This window comes from Corvus kubaryi, unplaced genomic scaffold (genome assembly GCF_017639235.1).
Source record: "Corvus kubaryi isolate FWS band 111438036 unplaced genomic scaffold, C.kubaryi_AGA036_p1.0 76, whole genome shotgun sequence".
NCBI lineage: Eukaryota > Metazoa > Chordata > Aves > Passeriformes > Corvidae > Corvus > Corvus kubaryi.
The window spans coordinates 741,933-758,612 of NW_024582063.1; the positions used below are offsets into that span (position 1 = coordinate 741,933).

Genomic DNA, 16,680 nt, shown 5'->3' on the forward strand with positions numbered 1-16,680 from the left:
CTTCTCTTTTCAAGTAGTTTAAATCAAGATAGTTGAGAGAATTTAATCAAATAATCTGAACACTACTTTGGCTCTGTCACAGGTACTGATAGCTGGAAATAAGACAAAAGGTACAAAATCAAACAGAACAGAAACATCTACTCCATATTAAAGTTTTAATTATTAATTTTTAGCAATTATTATACAGATAGGACAAGTACATGTCACCCAGTTAGCCAAGGAAACAGTCAAATACTGTGGAAAGAAAGGGACAACTCCAACTGAAGTACAGGAAACACTCAGGAAACTTGGTTCTCAGCTAAGATTGCAGCTATGGGCAACTTTTAATTAGCCATTGGTCTTACAAGGTCTTAAATTTCTTTGTTAAAAGAAAAGTCAGGCTTTGGAAACTTTAAGGGTTCTGAGGACCCCCAAATGTAAGATGAGCATTGAAATCTAATGTGTAATGACAACATAATCGCACACACTGGGGGGAGTGAGGGTACACTGACTATACCTCACAACTAGAAAACACAAGTAAAGATGTCTCATCATGAAAGTACTCAGTCATTACTTCATTTAACTATGATTCTTTACCTGGTCAGACCAAGGGAGGGCAGAATCAATACCATGAAGATCAAAAATATGTAGACTTTATGCATCATTATTCTGTTCTCTGCAGATCTATCAACATAAAAAGGCACTGAGTAAGAAACTCATACAAAAAGCTGCCACACATGAAGGATCTTGCCTGGACAATGCCAACACCTGTCAGACTTCCAGCTTCCCCTACCATATCACGTTGCTACAAGATAAAAAACAAACTTCTTTGAGATATTCACCAATATGGACCAAGCAGACTTTCAGTATCTTCTTGGGCAACAAAAACACTGCTGAATGTAAATCGAGACTCTGGATGAGCATCACTACAGGTCTGTACCACAAGCACGGTGATGTGCAACCACCACAGCTGGTCTCTCACCCAAAGACACTCAATCTTGCAACAGCTTGTAAACAAACAGCTCTTCAAGAGTCATGCCAGGAGGGATTAAGCAGTTCAGAAAAGGGCACCACTGCCAAGAAACCAGACACTTAGACAACCTCCTTGCCAAGTGTCAAGTCTTGGGGAACAACATGACACTACTAACACCATACCCCTACTGCAGCAGCAGGAACATGGATCTAGTGACACCCTGTTGTCAGAAAAGTGCAGCACTATGAACAATTCAGACTCTTAGAGGTGGCATCTGAGAGGGCTTTAAAACCATAGGGGTTTTATTACAGGAACTCTTGGGCATGGCAAGACCTATCAGTGTAACTGCACTGAGGCTTGAAATCAGACCTATGATCTCTAGTGACTTCAGAAAGCTATTTTGACTGATTGAGAAGGGCTCAAAGTTCTTGTGTGTAGCACAACTACCAAAATAGAGTTGATGAAAAGCATACAACTGTGGCAAATAAAAGGCAGACTCTGGACATGTCTTAGAAAGGAATGGTACAAAAATTTGAAAGGAAAAAAACAAAATTGACCTTAGAATAGAAAAACAAACAAAAAAATGGCTACAAGCTTTATTGACAAAGATCGAGTGAAGTTGAGGGAAGCTGGGATTGACTGTGCAGTACTGTGCTTTTATCTGACTGAAGGCAAACAGGGCATCAAATCTGGTATTCCAAACCAAGCTGTGATGAAGTCTCCAAGTCAGCAGCACATCAGTGGGCTTGACATCTCTGGGGTGCACCAGTTCTATGTGAAAACCATGCATCAACACATCTGCTGGGCCTTTGGCCCCATGAGCCTGCTCAGATCACCGCTAATATCCAACAGAGCTGAGTTGTGCACCACGAGTAACATCCAGACCATTTTGTCATGCCAAACTACAAAAAGATGGATGCCCTTTTTCACAAATTGTCAGCCTGGAAGGGATCCAAACCCACATGGCCTATCCTCTCAGAGAGTGACTTAATTATGGGATTAGAGGCACTTCCCATGTTCCTGTTGAAGCTACACCTCCTGAGCCTGCTCATACGGTTTTTTTTTTTATTAAATACAAAGAGGAGCGAAGTGGGAAGCAGGGGAAAGCATAAGCAAATCATGTGGTCAGATTACACTTGCTGTGTGGGTTATAAATTACCTAAACCCTGAAATGTGGTTATAACACTAGAAAGAGACTAAAACAGGAAATTCCCTGCTACGAGAGGTCTGCGGATTTGACACTTCTGTGAAAGATCAGCAATTTCCTTTATTTTAGTAATTCAGCTGATAAGGTAAAAACAGGGGAAAAGGTTGCTTACTTTGTCCAGTGGGACTCCAGCAAAGTTGAGTAATACACAATTGTTGGTAGCAAAGCTGAGAAGGACCAGAGCAAGAGTGTTGGGAAAAACTGACTGATGACAGGATTCTAGTGGGGGAGAAAATAAGTATTAAAAACACTTTAATGCAGTAGTGGTGGAACAGAGATGGTAGTATTTTGCTTTTTGTAAATTATAGCAGGATGAACTGGGGAAATTATATTCAGATAATCTTAAACTGAGTAATAAGTGCTTAGCACTGGCATGCAAGACACAAAACCAAAGTGAGATTGGGAATTAAATTCCATGAAAGTGCAGTCTCACAAGGAGTTTTTATGTAGTTTGCACTAGCTTGGGGAAATATTTAAAAAGAACAGCTTGCAAGTTGCTTTAGCTGCAGTCAGACTAGGATCAGATACATATGCCATCTTGCTTTGAACCCTATGAGCAAAATAAAAACATTTTACATCAGAGTTAAAAATCTGAATTTCCTCCCTTCTTATTAAAAAAAAAAAATCAAAATACAAGTTGGACTTGAAATTCTGTTTTTTGCAAAGATTTTTTGATTACACAGTTTAGAATTATTTGTTTGGATTGCAAATTTTTACCACAAACAAATACATAAATATGTTATCATAATATAAAGCCTCAGATTAAATTACTTCAGACTATTATCCAGGAGCAAAAGAGGGCTAAAGACCTGATTCTGGATTTATGTTTTTAATCAGCAGCTACATAAAACAATCCTGAGAATTTCAACTGAAGGTGTACAGTAAGACAATGAAACTCTATCAATTTACCAAAACTTTGGTCTGATCCACAGCTATATCCAAACATATGGCAATACTTACATTAAGGTAGTGAATAGGTTTAGTGACATTGAACTTGTCCATGGTTGAGATGATTATGGAAGGAGTAGTTAGAAAAAACAGCACAATAAAAAGAAGCAAATTAATGCAAGCCCATCTAAACCACCATTTCAGTCCATGCACTGAAAGATTTTTCCTGGAGAAAGAAGCAAAAATAAAAAGGATATTAAAACAAGCAGCAAGCATTTGCTGTTAAAAAAAGATATATACTATCTGTCAAGTGACAGGTGGCACTGCTTTTTCTAAACTGAGCTTTCAAAGTTATATAACAAAGCACTACACAAGTTCCAGTTGCTGATCCTTATTAGAAGTAAAGAGAACTGTGCAAGCTCTCTTGAATGATAACATAAATTGTGCTTGCAGAAGAACACATTTATTCTTTCATTACACAAACAATGTCTAATGTAGTTAAGGTTTGGGATGAAACACTTCCATTGTCCAGTAATACAGAAGTACTAAACAGAAATGAAACAAGGAGAGACAGAGATAGAAGACACAGAGAATTTCTGCAAGGAGAATACCTATCAGAGGAGGAATCTACCAAAAAACTGTGATGTGAAATGAAATTTCAAATTTACAAATACTGCACCCTTTCCTGCCATATTAAAACAGCAACCATAGATTTTAAACAAGTAAAGTTGTTAAATGTTATTTGAGATGGTTGTCAAAAGGACTGGAATGATTTGAACTCCAGCCAAAGCCAAATATTCAGAACAAACAAAACAGGGATACAGAAGCTCAGTAATATCCCTAATTATGACAAGTCTTTTTGTGGACTTGGAAAATCCCTGTGGCTCCTCTTCTTCAAGGTGGGGGGAGGAGAAAAGAAAAAGAACAGAAAAAAACCCAAACAAATAAACCAACCCAAAATATCAAAACCCGACCATTTTTTTTCTCTTAGAGATGTTTAGAAAAGTTTTGCAAGTGCTTCAGTGCACTGAGTCTCAGACCATTTCCTCAGTCCAGTGCTTGAAGAAACGAAGAGGAAATGAAGCACACACACAGAAAAAGGCACATTAAACAATCCCTACCTGGAAAGCAGCTTGCAAGAGATTTTTTAATTCATATCTCAAAATAAGACTGCTGCAAAAGACACTAAGCTAAGAATCATGGGGTTTTGCCTCATGGTTAAAGATTCTGAACTTTGTTCCCAACTGCAGCATTGTAGTTCTAGAGAAAACCTCACAATTACCAGGAATCAATAGCGCAGTCACCTTAAAACTCATTTTCAATTAAAATCATTAAGAAAAAAAAAGTGATTTTTAAAAAAACTACATACAGGTGAAATACAGTAATTTGTGCATGTTTGTGTCTCACTTGCAGTTTTGGGTTGGGCAATGGAAATGTCACAACAAATTTACTATTACAGAAGAAAGGATTATATTGACTCAAACCTAAGGGATTTGCAAAACAAACAGAAAATGCTTAGATATTTTTTAGCCTATAAGCATGACAGATGACAGCACAGGAACAGTTTAATTCAAAAAGCATTTATCTGGGACATATACTGAGTCAATAGAGATGTTAGAAGACAGACCAGAGTTTACAGAGTGGATCAAGTTACACTCATCATGTGGCAACTCAGAAAAATATATACATATTTTGAGGATACTCAGCACCAACACCAAGTTGCTTTCCTCAGATCTCAACAGTAGATATGCACACTGAGGGACAGACTTACACAGGATTAGGGTTTTCTTTAAATTTTAGGCAGGAAAAACTCTAGTCCATTACCCCAAGCAATGTCCACAGACCCCAAGGATAAGAAGAACACCAGTAATGAAAATAAAGAGGCAGATCAGCCACATTCCAACACCACATAAAGTTTTAGTTTAGGGTTAAAGAATAACACTCTCATCTGTGTTTCTCCTGTTCCCATTCTAAACCTACATCATCACCAATCAATGGATGTAAGACAGAAATCTTACCAACAAATATTCTCAGGATAAGGAGCATATCTGACCTCCCAGCTGGATACACACAGCTCCCTGCTGTAGGATGATGGCTGGGGTTCTCCTTTACACTTAATGCTCTGACATTTGCAGGCATTGAAGTCCTTAAGGATGCTGTAAGGAAGAAGAAGAAGATTTTTCCAATTTTTTAACACCTGAAAATGCTGAATATGTAATGAGAAAGTCTGGGAATAGTGATAAAGGGTTGTTTTTTATTTTAATGACCCGCAATCAAGATAGAATTTAAACAACAATGTAACATATTATGCACTAATGACCATTATATAAACAGTTGCTGCCACATGCTTGAGATCTGTTTTGCTAGAAATAAAAAGCAGTCTTGGTTTAAACTGTTTGCTGTTTCTACCAACATGAACAACAGCAATGGGTCATGTTAAAAAAAAAAAAATCAAAGCCTGAGAGCATTGGAAAAAAATTAAAGACAGACAGTTTCCTAAACACATCTTTACATAATACATCTGTTTTCAAATCAAACTAGACTAATGAAATGAGACTGCAGACTAATCCCTTACTATCTAAACCAGCCAATTTTGCCTTGAGTACCAATTCTCAGAAGAATTTTTAGCATGCTGGTATTCTCACAATTCAAAATATTAGCCTCTTTCACCCACTCCTAAAATAATCACAGTGCTTAATTCTATCTTCTAATATTATGAGTTGACCGACACTCAAAATATTTAAAGAAAGTTTAAACATGCCCAGAATAAATACTTTCAAAGATCTCTCAAAGGACAGCAGGGCAAGTAGAAGGGCGAGACACACATTCAGAGAATATTTTATTAGAGTAGCATAGAAACAATAGATATTATATTTAAATGGGGAGATTCTAAAATCTGTGAACATGCTTGTTTCTCAGTTGAACGTAAAGAAGACAGAGAACCACACACACAAACACTAAACTATCAAACATAACCCCCAGATCTTTTCCTTACCAGAATTCAAGCAGTGATGTCAGATTGCCAGCATCTTGCAGCAGCAAGTATTTAAGAAAGTTAATTATTCTTTGACAGTTTATTTCAAAAATACATACAGAGCAAGCTTCAGCCATCATTAGCAAGCTTCTACAATCATCTGAGCCCCCAGAACTTCAGTTCTGGCTCCCTGTTTCTCGCATTCTATTTCAGGGCTCTGTGGAGCAGAGCATCCTAAGGGCACCAAGTAACTTTCTAATTTGATGGGAGCCTCAGCTTCGCATGTAATCTTGTCTAATTTTCCAGGGAATGGAGCCCACCACATTAATTCCAAGCTAAAAAACAAAAATGTTTTCAGGCCTTGATGATTCAACTGAGAGATGCCTGCAGTGCAGCTCAGAACACATGCTCAAGGACAGACTATCACATCAAAATTGTACACAATACATCAGTAGCTAGAGACGGAACTTCAGTGCTTATTTCTTCTTTCGTTTTCACATCTCAAAATGTTATTTCATTACAAAATTACAAGAGGAGGCAGATTTCATCACACAATCACTACTCCGTTAAGGAGTAGCAAGCAAAACTTTCTCCAACACACCAAATTCTTGCAAGAAATTCTGCATCCTGGACTTCCTTGAAAAACAGCCTGGAAGACTGTGTCTCTGACACGACTTGAAGGCCAAAAGAATGCAGACAATTTAAGTGACAGAGGCTAAGAATAATTTAAAAAGAGCATTATGTGTTATGCTGTGATACAAATATTATTCTGCTTCCCTTTACCCACCTTGTGTTAGCAAAAGATGGTCACAAAGTGCCAACAGAACATGAGAGGCTACACACATTTTCTCTACAAATGACTGAATAAAAGCACAGAACAACTTTGGATATTAGATCTACACATATATCTATAACAACAGGTAAGAGATGCACAGAATATGTATCTATCACCTGTGACAAGGTCCCTCACTGACTCTACATTGCTGAGATGACTTAACCAGCAGAGTAATTTGCACTCACTCTGATAGCTTGGTAATTGGACCATTTGCACAGTAGAAAATGGAGATATCAATAACTCATATTCAAGAACCAATCAGTCTGGTCTCTTATTAACCTACACTGATGGACTGGATCCCACACAGAAGAGAAAGGATCTTTATCCCATTAAATGCCCCAAGCCTTTTAGTCCCTTAGGTAGTTTCTTCACTCACAGCATAGAGGCTAAAATGCACACTTACAGGAAAACTTACCAGAAAGCAAAGCAGAGCAAATCCACCGAATGGTGAAAAAGAAGAAAGGAAGAACCAACATAAGCAAACCAGGGACACAACCAAGAGATCAGTTGTACTATTTTAGTAAAAAGAGAACAAACATGACAACAGACAAAACTTACTAGGTTGCCATGGATTTCTCTTGAAATGTTACAAAAGCCATTCCCAGCGGGTTACTATGAACAGCTTGTTCCTCTTTTGAATATTCTTCCTCAAGTTCATTTCTAACTTTGGTATAATAATCTACAGCATCCTCCTGTGGGGAAATTGATGACTGTTACATGCAAGTACGAGATGGCCAGTATCTTCATCAACACACAGCTTACACAAACCATAGTCACCTTTCCTCATACCATTCCCACAAATTACAGATCATGTCACAAGGCAAACAGGAAGATTCTCTTGTACTTCAGTTCGTGCACTAAGATTACATTTCAAAAGTTTCAGGGAATTCCTCTTTACCACACAGTACGAGAACATGGCAGATGACCTATTGGCAATGAATGAATAAAGAACTTTCTGAAGGCCACTGAAACATGACAAAAAACTATTTTCTGCTCCTCTAATAACCTACTTAGCCATAACTAAAAAAGAACACTATCTCTTACCCTTTCACATCCTCTCATTTCGCAGCAGCAGAATTGACCACATGGCTTAGGGTTGATTTGGACCCTCTTGCCATACTTCTGATGCAGATGTTCATAGTAAATCAGGCTTTTTTCTGCCTGTTTTCTGCACAGGAAAATACATTCATAACATTTTGCAAGAAAACAGTATCAAATCAAGCTTTAAAAGATTATAATCCCTGAGAGAACAAGTTATGCCATGGACTGATAGCAAAGTAATCAGTCACCAAAGATATTTACACACACTTTATTTTGGTTAATCATATAAGTATAATTTATTTTCAAGTCTGGAATATCATTATATAGCCTACACTTGCAGTGAGGTTACAGGAAAAAGAACAAACAAACTAATGCTATTCTTGAGAGCCCAGAAGACAACACTTGTGTCTCCTGTGATCAGCACCTCTCACCAAAGAAGCAGGGTTAACAGAGTTATTAATTCAATAGTTCAGTTTTTCACATTGCACTGCCTGACTATAAATAACTAAGTACATACATGAATAGATAATCAGCAAGTCAAAACTTAACTTATGCATCACACAACATATCACACCTACAAGAGATGGGCTGAACCCCACAACTCCCTTTGAAACACAGCTGAACCTAACTGAAGTCCAGACCAGAGCATTCATCTTTAGTACACACCAGGTTAGTACTGCTGGTACATGTTGATTAAGGACTAGCAAAACATTAATAAAATTATGCTAAACTCATGGAGGTTACAAAAACAAGTACCTTTTTTTGAAAAGGTTAATCAGCTTGGCTACGTCGTAACACAGCTGGACCTCCAGCACTGTGCAGGTTGGGTAGGCATCCCTGAGAGGAAGCAGCACATGAGACCAATAAGAACAGAAAGCACAATGAAGAAACTTTTCCAAAGAGCAGCACTGATATCTAACTGACATCTCATCTCTCATTTAATTTCTGAATGAGATATCAGAGAGCAGAGACTTCCACAGATAGTTGGGAAGTTACTTCAATATGAGATGTGCAGCTTTATTCCAAGTAAAAGTTGTGTGGGAACATGAATGGAAAGTGTGGATACACAGACACTTTCTTAAATTCTGATTTTAAGATCAGCTAACTAACTTTACTGAAATATAGTCTTTTCTAAATTCTGGCTAAGGAATAAAGTATACTTTTACAAGGTGGGTTCTATAATATGAATTTTAAACAATGCAAAATTAAAAAACCTTATCTGCTTGGGCAGGTAAAACTATCAGGACAATTTTATATCTCCTATTCCTAAACAAAGATGTTTAGGAATATGTAGTGACAGGGTAAGGGGGAATGACTTCAATCTGAAAGAGAATAGATTTAGATTAGATATTAGAGGAAGTTCTTTACTGTGAGGGTGGTGAGGCACTGGCACAGGTTGCCCAGAGAAGCTGTGGATGGCCTATCCCTGGAAGTGTTCAAGTCCAGGTTGGATGGGGCTCTGAGCAAGCTGGTCTAGGGAAAGGTGTCCCTGCCCATGGCAGGGAATTGGGACTGGATGATCTTAAAGGTCCCTTTCAACCCAAACCATTCTATGACTCTAATGTTATTGCTCAAGCACGAAACTTACATGAAATGGTTTTGTATTGTCTCTTCACTCGCATTTTTTGGAAGACCAGTTATGAACAACGTGCACTTAACCTGGGAGAGAAAATGCAAGTCACATTTGGATAAACCACATCACAAAAGAGAAAACAAGAATATAAGGAAGGCCAAGACACAGCACAATTAGCTGTGTAGTGTGTGGGGGGGGAAGGTAGGAAATTCGGATTTTGGTGGGAGCTGCATCTATTTGACAGCACTTTATACACTGGTAATAGGCTACAGCAAAATTTCACAAATCCCTCCCCAACCCCCTTCTCTCCATCCATTTTCACAATTCACTCAATAGAGCATTGCTTTCAGTCAATTCCTTCACATTCATGTCACATTCTAGTGTGTAGGAGGCACCTTAGCAATTTGCTTTTTTAGCATTATCCCCTAGCAAATAAGCTGTATGGGTTTTTTTTTCACTCCAACACAGACACTTACTATGTTTTCTTCTTTATATGTGACATACTTCATGTGATGTCTCATGAAGACAACAGTCAGAATCAGGTAAACAACAGCAAAAACTGTGTGCAGCCAAAGCAGATTATTGCTGTCAGACAAAACATTAGGAATATGAGAAACAGGAAGAAGTAACTGTCCAACTGGTACAAGCAGCTATTAAAATGATAATCAGATCAAAACCTCTCACTGAACACAAAGCAAGAAGAAAAAGGTAGTTACTGGTAGTCAGACACACCTATGCAGATGCCTTGGACAGCCAACAGGATAATTTGCTTATCATAAACTTCTATGGGTCAGGGAGCTACAAAGCAAACAGATACTCTATGACACAGACATATTTAGGCAGTGTTTGGCTTTCACTTTTTCATGCAGATGACCTATAGCACATATGATGCTATTTGCCAAAATGTTTGTTATTCATTTTTTTATTTACTGTGCTGATCACACAACTGAACTTTCCTTGAACACAGTCCTTACTCAAATTGAAAACAGCCTCATAAAGGGAGTAAATACTGCTTTTCTGATAGCTCCTTCTTCAAAGCTGACAGAAATTCTGTTCTGTGAACAGCTCTTCAGTTTTGTGAAGAGCATTAATTATTGCAATTAAACTAAAATACAGGAACCTATTTTACAGAAGAAAAAAACCCAACCCAACAAGAAAAATAATCTCCCTTAGTTATTTGGTTTCATAATGTGGTTTAACAAAACAAAGAAACTCTGTTGGACATAGTATCATGGATGGGTGTGGATTGATCAAGTAATAAATTAGAAGACTTGTGCAGCTTCGTGATGCAACTATTTTACAGATTTTTAAAAGACATAGAAGTCATTTTAATTGTAATCTCAGAGACATGCACACACATAAATCTAATGTAAGGGAATTTAAATCATCCCAGTAACACGTTCCAGCTATCAGCTTCACCTTCCTTCTGAAGCATGGTTCCTCTTCATGGGGAAATTTCTGAAAATAATATCACTAGCTGTGCAGTCATTAGCCAAGAGAAACATGTTGTGTGAGAAGAGGGAGCTGAGAGACTAGAAACCCAGTCTCAAGATTTCTTATCAGCACTGTAAGTGCACATCCTGAAGCAGAACATATCCCAGTTTAAATTGATGCAGGGGGATTAAGTTATTCTAACCCCATGAGCAATGCTGCAAATAGCAATTCCTGTGTTTAGAGACCATGGCAGGAAACATCAGCATGAAGGGACTCTGCAAGACTTACTTACCTAGTCTGTAAGTTTACTATAGTTGTTCTTCCAAAACTATAGGGATCTTTATCTAAGAAGAGCAAAAACAAGTAGGAAAATTAACTGGTGCAACAGTTACTGTCAGAAACCCAGCTTCTATTCTATTTTTTAAAGAAGTTGTTATATTTCTTTTTAATGCTGAGCAAGTTCACTGATAAAAAGACTTAGAATGATAATCAATGTTGGTTTACTCTGCACTGCATTTTAAAGTTGGAAAAAACACCCCTAGATCATACCACCTTTGAGCCATCAAGAAAAACAGTAGATTGTTTTGAAAATCTGAACACTAGATCTTTGAAGCAGTTCCTTTTCTCCCTCCCTCCATGTCCATTAACAACATTGCTTAGGGATTGAACATATTTCCTTCATGTTTTTCTTTCATCTTAACTGATTTCTTATCTCAGGCTTTTAAGATGCATTAATTCAATGCTGACAAAGCAATGCCGATAACCTTGATAAGGTCAAAAATGGGTTTACATGACATTATTTCTCTAGACTGTCAAGTATTTTAAAAAATGATAATGCAAGTGAGGGAAAATTGAGTAAATGTTCATAAAGAAAAAAGAGTTAAGTGTATCTGGAAAGCTAAACAATCCTTCTAGCCCAGACTGTTAAACCACATTGCAAGTTACGTTAGCACAACTGAAAGAACTGCAAATGCACAAAATCAGCTTACAGTGGAAGAGGAGAAAGAAGGGGAGAGATGCTAAAGCTTTGGTTTTCAGCTGTATTTCCTAGACTCACAAAAGTTAATGCAGAAAAACAGAAGCTGTATTGTCCTGCTTTAATAGAAACATTAATATAAATATTTATTAATAGATTATAATTATTAATAAATATTTATTAATAATTATATAAACAGAGAATTACCAAGAAAGAGCTCATAAAAGGGAAGTCAGAGATGGAAGTTCCACAGGGAAACAATACAAAAAGGAAAAGGTACAATGTATCCTATTACAGACAAGAGCTATGTCACAAAGTTCTTAAAAGCCCTGAACAACACTTTAAACATGACCTTGATGAGACTGATACAAAACCAGGTATAAAATGGGATTGTAAGGGCCCATTATCAAAAATGGAAGAGTGTATCAACAGGGTTTAACAGAGTTCTCACTCAAAGAACTCAGTATTCCCATCGGCAAACTGAATGGCAGACTAGGAGACATGATTATTGTATTTGTAGGTGCCACTCCGGAAGATATAATCAGGACTAGACTGCAAGAAACATGAAATTAACTTTACCAAGTCAGCATTGACAATGTCTCTGCAAGATTTGTCCAATTTTGAGACACAAACCAAGACTTAAAGGAACAATGGGAGACTGTGTAGCTAGATTAAAACAAAAATTCAAGGCATGGCTGATGATTTTATGATCAGCCAAATGGAAAACATTTCTCATTAAAGACCAAATTAACTGGTCAGTTTATGAAAACAAGGAAAAAGCAGACAAACAACCCCATGTTTATAATCCTCAAACAGCTACAAGGATTTTGCAAAGAGGAAAAGAATAATGTATTATCTCCAGTGACAGGTCAAAAAAACCTGATTTTAAATTAATTGAAGCAAAAGAGGTTCAGACTGGTTATTAGAAAAAGATTTCTCAGCAGTGAAGATGTTTTCCATTGACAATCACCACCAATAAAAATCACAATGACAAACACCAGTTAAGAGGACATGGGTAAAGTTAATCCTGCCTTGAGCCTTTTAAGTCTTGTCATCTATGTCTGCATGAGGTCTGCAATCTTGTTTCTGACAACTGTTTAAAGAGCCCCCTACACTCACACAAATTTCACATCAGACTGAGGGGGTGTGTTGGGTTTGTGTGGCCAGGTTTTGGTAATGGTGGGGCTACAGGGGTGGATTCTATGAGAAGCATTCTCCATATCCCATAAGCTAATTCCAGCCAGCTCCAGGACAGACCCACTGCTGGCCAAGGCCAAGCCAGTAAGGAATGATAGCAACACCTCTGTGATAACATATTTTAAAAGGAGAAAAAAGTTGTTGTGCAGATCTAATTGCAGTCAGAGAAGAGCAGAGTGAGAATATGTGAGAGGAACAGCTCTGCAAACACCAAGGTCAGTGCAGAAGGAGGGGCAGGAGGTGCTTCAGGCACCAGAGCAGAGTTTCCCCTGCAGCCCGTGGTGAAGAACCATGGGGACACAGAGCTCCACCTGCAGCCTGTGGAGAAGACCTGCTCTGGAGCAGGGGATGCCTGAGAGGAGGCTGTAATCCTGTGGGAGGCTTGGGCTGGAGGAGAGTCCTGGCAGGGCCCTGTGGACCCATGGAGAGAAGAGCCCATGCTGGAGCAGGTTTCCTGGCAGGACTTGTGACCCTGTGGGGGACCCACGCTGTGCCTGAAGGGCTGCACCCTGTAGAAGAGTGAGTGACCTCTGGTGCAGCAGTTTGTGAAGACAGCATCCAGCCAGGGTCAACCCACTACAGTGGTTAAAACACCACCTTATTAAGTCCACCAAAATAAATTTTCAAAAAATCTTAAGAGCTTTTACTATTATATAAAATAAAGAATTCTTCTCAGAATCCAAAAACCAAAAATTCTTACCGAGTAGATCACCCGATAGGTTGACAGGCAATATCACACACACGGACAAAATGCTGATAGCAATCAGCAAGCAGATGATGTGACGCTGGAAGGCGAGGTAATGGATGGCATCTTCACCACACCTCTCGTGAATCTCATCATCACTGCATCAGACACAGAAAAGCACACGGTCAGCCTACTTAGTCTTCTTGGGAGTGGTTTATGAGCACACATTAAATCCTCACTCTACCCAGTGACATCCCCATCCTCATCAATCCCTATCGGCTTTCAAAATGGCCATGTTCTTTCACGTGTAAATTCAGGTTTCAAAAGGGTATTTTGCTTGTGCAGTACCACCATACAAAAATTAACACTAGGGAATTTAAGACTGAAACACTAATCTGAAAAGCAAATATGAATCCAGATTCTTTTGGACTAGAAAAGGACCAAGTCATTTTCTGTGACCTCCTGCTTTATGACCGTCACAAGCCTAGCTCCCCAAATTTAAGATCAGTGACAGTATTCACTCATCTCCATAAAGGCTCCCCTGAGAGGAAATTACAACAGAATCACCTCACTCTTACGACACCCAGGTAACAGGAGATATAAAAGGCTTTGGAATGAACTCTCACCATCTCTCCACTGTCAGCAGATTAGATCATTAAAACAGGAGAACTTGGAAAAGGAAGGAACTGAACTAGCAAAAATAGACAGGCTTAACCCCTACTCCTTTTATATTTCAGTGTATCCAAGCTAAAAATTGATTTATAAAAATCCTTATCTACTAAGCCCCAAGAGACACAAAGAACACACATCACATTCAGTTTCTGGGATACACTGGGATGGCTAGTTAGTCAATTCCAACTAAAGCCCCAACTAAACCACCAGTTCTCCACAGAAACCCTTGCAGGGAAATCACACTGCCTGCCTGGGGCCCTACTGGCTTCAAACAGGGGAACACCCACAAGGTACTCTTTGAAGAGTAAAAACCTAGAGTGTAATTATTAGCTCTGAATCCATGTAAATGCCATAGATTCACTTAGATTCACACACTGTCCCAAGATTGGAAAGTCCCTGGGCTGCTAGCAGGACAAGCTTAACCCAAAGAAGTATTCCCATAATTGTTTTCAGTTTCTTTTTTCACTCAGCCAGAGGCACCTGTATCAGTGCTTGTACTGAAATTCTATCTACTCAAAGGGGGAAAAAAACCCCAAATTTTTGAATGAAAACTGCATTTTCAAATTTAAAAAGATCAAAGCAAACCACAGCTCACTATTTCTGTTTCATATACTTACTGCATCCGAAAAGCAGCTGTTATCCAAGAACAAAACCCCTATAAATAAAGAAAGAAGTTTTTAGGAGATAACATACAAAACCCAGAGTCTAATCCATCCAATTAAGAGAAGTGTTTCTATTAAGCCAAGCTCTTAGCTAAAAAGCCAGTAGTCTGTTGCTCTGAAATACAAGGCTCTAATACAAGTTAATCAGTTAAATGCTTGTTAGAAACACTGCTGTGATTACATTAACAGAAAGGCTTCTTATTTAGGCTTACAAATCCTCCAGTGAAACTGGATAGCAGAATTCACATCTCTGAGCGTCCCACTGTGGTTCAAAAAAACCCCTTCTTTCTCAAAAGGGCTCTTCTTTCAAGTGAACATTATCCAACTAAATAAACATGTTACTCAACAGCTGAAGTTGCTTTAGGGTTTTAAAAAGATGAAGAAAAGTACACAAATACACAAATAGCAGAGCAATCCTGATCAAATACTAGTATGCTTTTGATGTTCACATAAATAATTAATTTCAAGGCTAGATATTAAGTTGATGCATGTACAGAATGTTAAAACACAGGATGCCACCAATGGACAGCTCTTGCATGGTTCATTTTGAAGTTGCAACATGAAATTATAGAGGTGTACCAGTTCAAAGGCACCAGAAAGACCATGGAGGGAGCCATTTAAAAGTTTGGCCAAAATATTACCCTCCACTCCAAACCAATTTGATTATTAAGAGTGCACAGCACTATTACTAGCCTCACACTTGCATCCAGTTTTCTCAGCACTGTGAGGAAAACAATGTACTATACAGAGCAACTAGGTATTATTTGCAATGTGAACACAATGTAACTTTTTGAACTGTTATCCAAATACAAATTATTTACTAGTCTTTTTCCACTCTCCCCTCCCCCTTTGAAACATTAACATTTAGTCCCTCTCTAAATTTAAAAAAAAAAAAAAACAAAACAACAAACCAGACTTAGAAACAATGACATAAGATACTGGTTTATGATATATGGCAATAGTTTGTCAGGAAACAGAGATTATGCATGGCTCTATAAAAACACAGCAAACGATGCATTAATAACTTTTGCATAGAGATGAATTTCCAGTTTAATGATGGTTCATTGGACTATATGGAATGGCAAATAACTACAGACTCCATTAAACAGATTCCATTCAGAAAGTATTATCTGAACTCTAGAATACTTACCTTATCATATTCAAGATCTTCAGGTACTGATGATGATGTTGACAATCGGTTGTACCTTGATTCACTAAAATACATTAAATGATGCTTTTAAGTATCTTTAATAACAGGTGATGGAGTTCTACAGAACTGTTTCAATTTTAACAATCCTGACTAGGGAAGTAGTACAAACACACTTTTTCACTTATGAGAGCTGTGGTTTTCACCTTGTAGCACACACCTGATTATAGTAACTTGTGGATGTCTCATGTTGAACAGAGAGGACACGTGAGCTCCTGACACGAGAGCACATACTGAACTAGAAAGAAAGTAACACTTTGTGGGGATATTAAACCTACAGTGATATAAGAGAATGCAACACAGGTGTGGGAGCCTAGCCAGGATCAGATTTGAAAGCTGGCTTCCTGTTTGGATATTCCTCACTATAAGACAGCACC

At 38.2% G+C, this 16,680-nt stretch overlaps 1 protein-coding gene across 1 annotated transcript in view; it reads right to left on the minus strand.

The window, feature by feature from the left end:
* TMEM63A (transmembrane protein 63A) overlaps positions 1-16,680 on the minus strand; it is a 31,576-nt gene that overhangs the window by 9,371 nt on the left and 5,525 nt on the right. Inside the window, exons 5-17 of the mRNA XM_042051635.1 lie at positions 16,247-16,310; positions 15,052-15,089; positions 13,778-13,920; positions 11,197-11,248; positions 9,947-10,055; positions 9,486-9,556; positions 8,654-8,734; positions 7,901-8,024; positions 7,415-7,548; positions 5,066-5,203; positions 3,120-3,273; positions 2,272-2,378; positions 577-663 (exon numbers count right to left, since the gene is read on the minus strand). Of these exons, the coding sequence (XP_041907569.1) occupies positions 577-663; positions 2,272-2,378; positions 3,120-3,273; positions 5,066-5,203; positions 7,415-7,548; positions 7,901-8,024; positions 8,654-8,734; positions 9,486-9,556; positions 9,947-10,055; positions 11,197-11,248; positions 13,778-13,920; positions 15,052-15,089; positions 16,247-16,310 (1,302 nt within the window). The remainder of the gene's footprint in view (positions 1-576; positions 664-2,271; positions 2,379-3,119; positions 3,274-5,065; positions 5,204-7,414; positions 7,549-7,900; positions 8,025-8,653; positions 8,735-9,485; positions 9,557-9,946; positions 10,056-11,196; positions 11,249-13,777; positions 13,921-15,051; positions 15,090-16,246; positions 16,311-16,680) is intronic.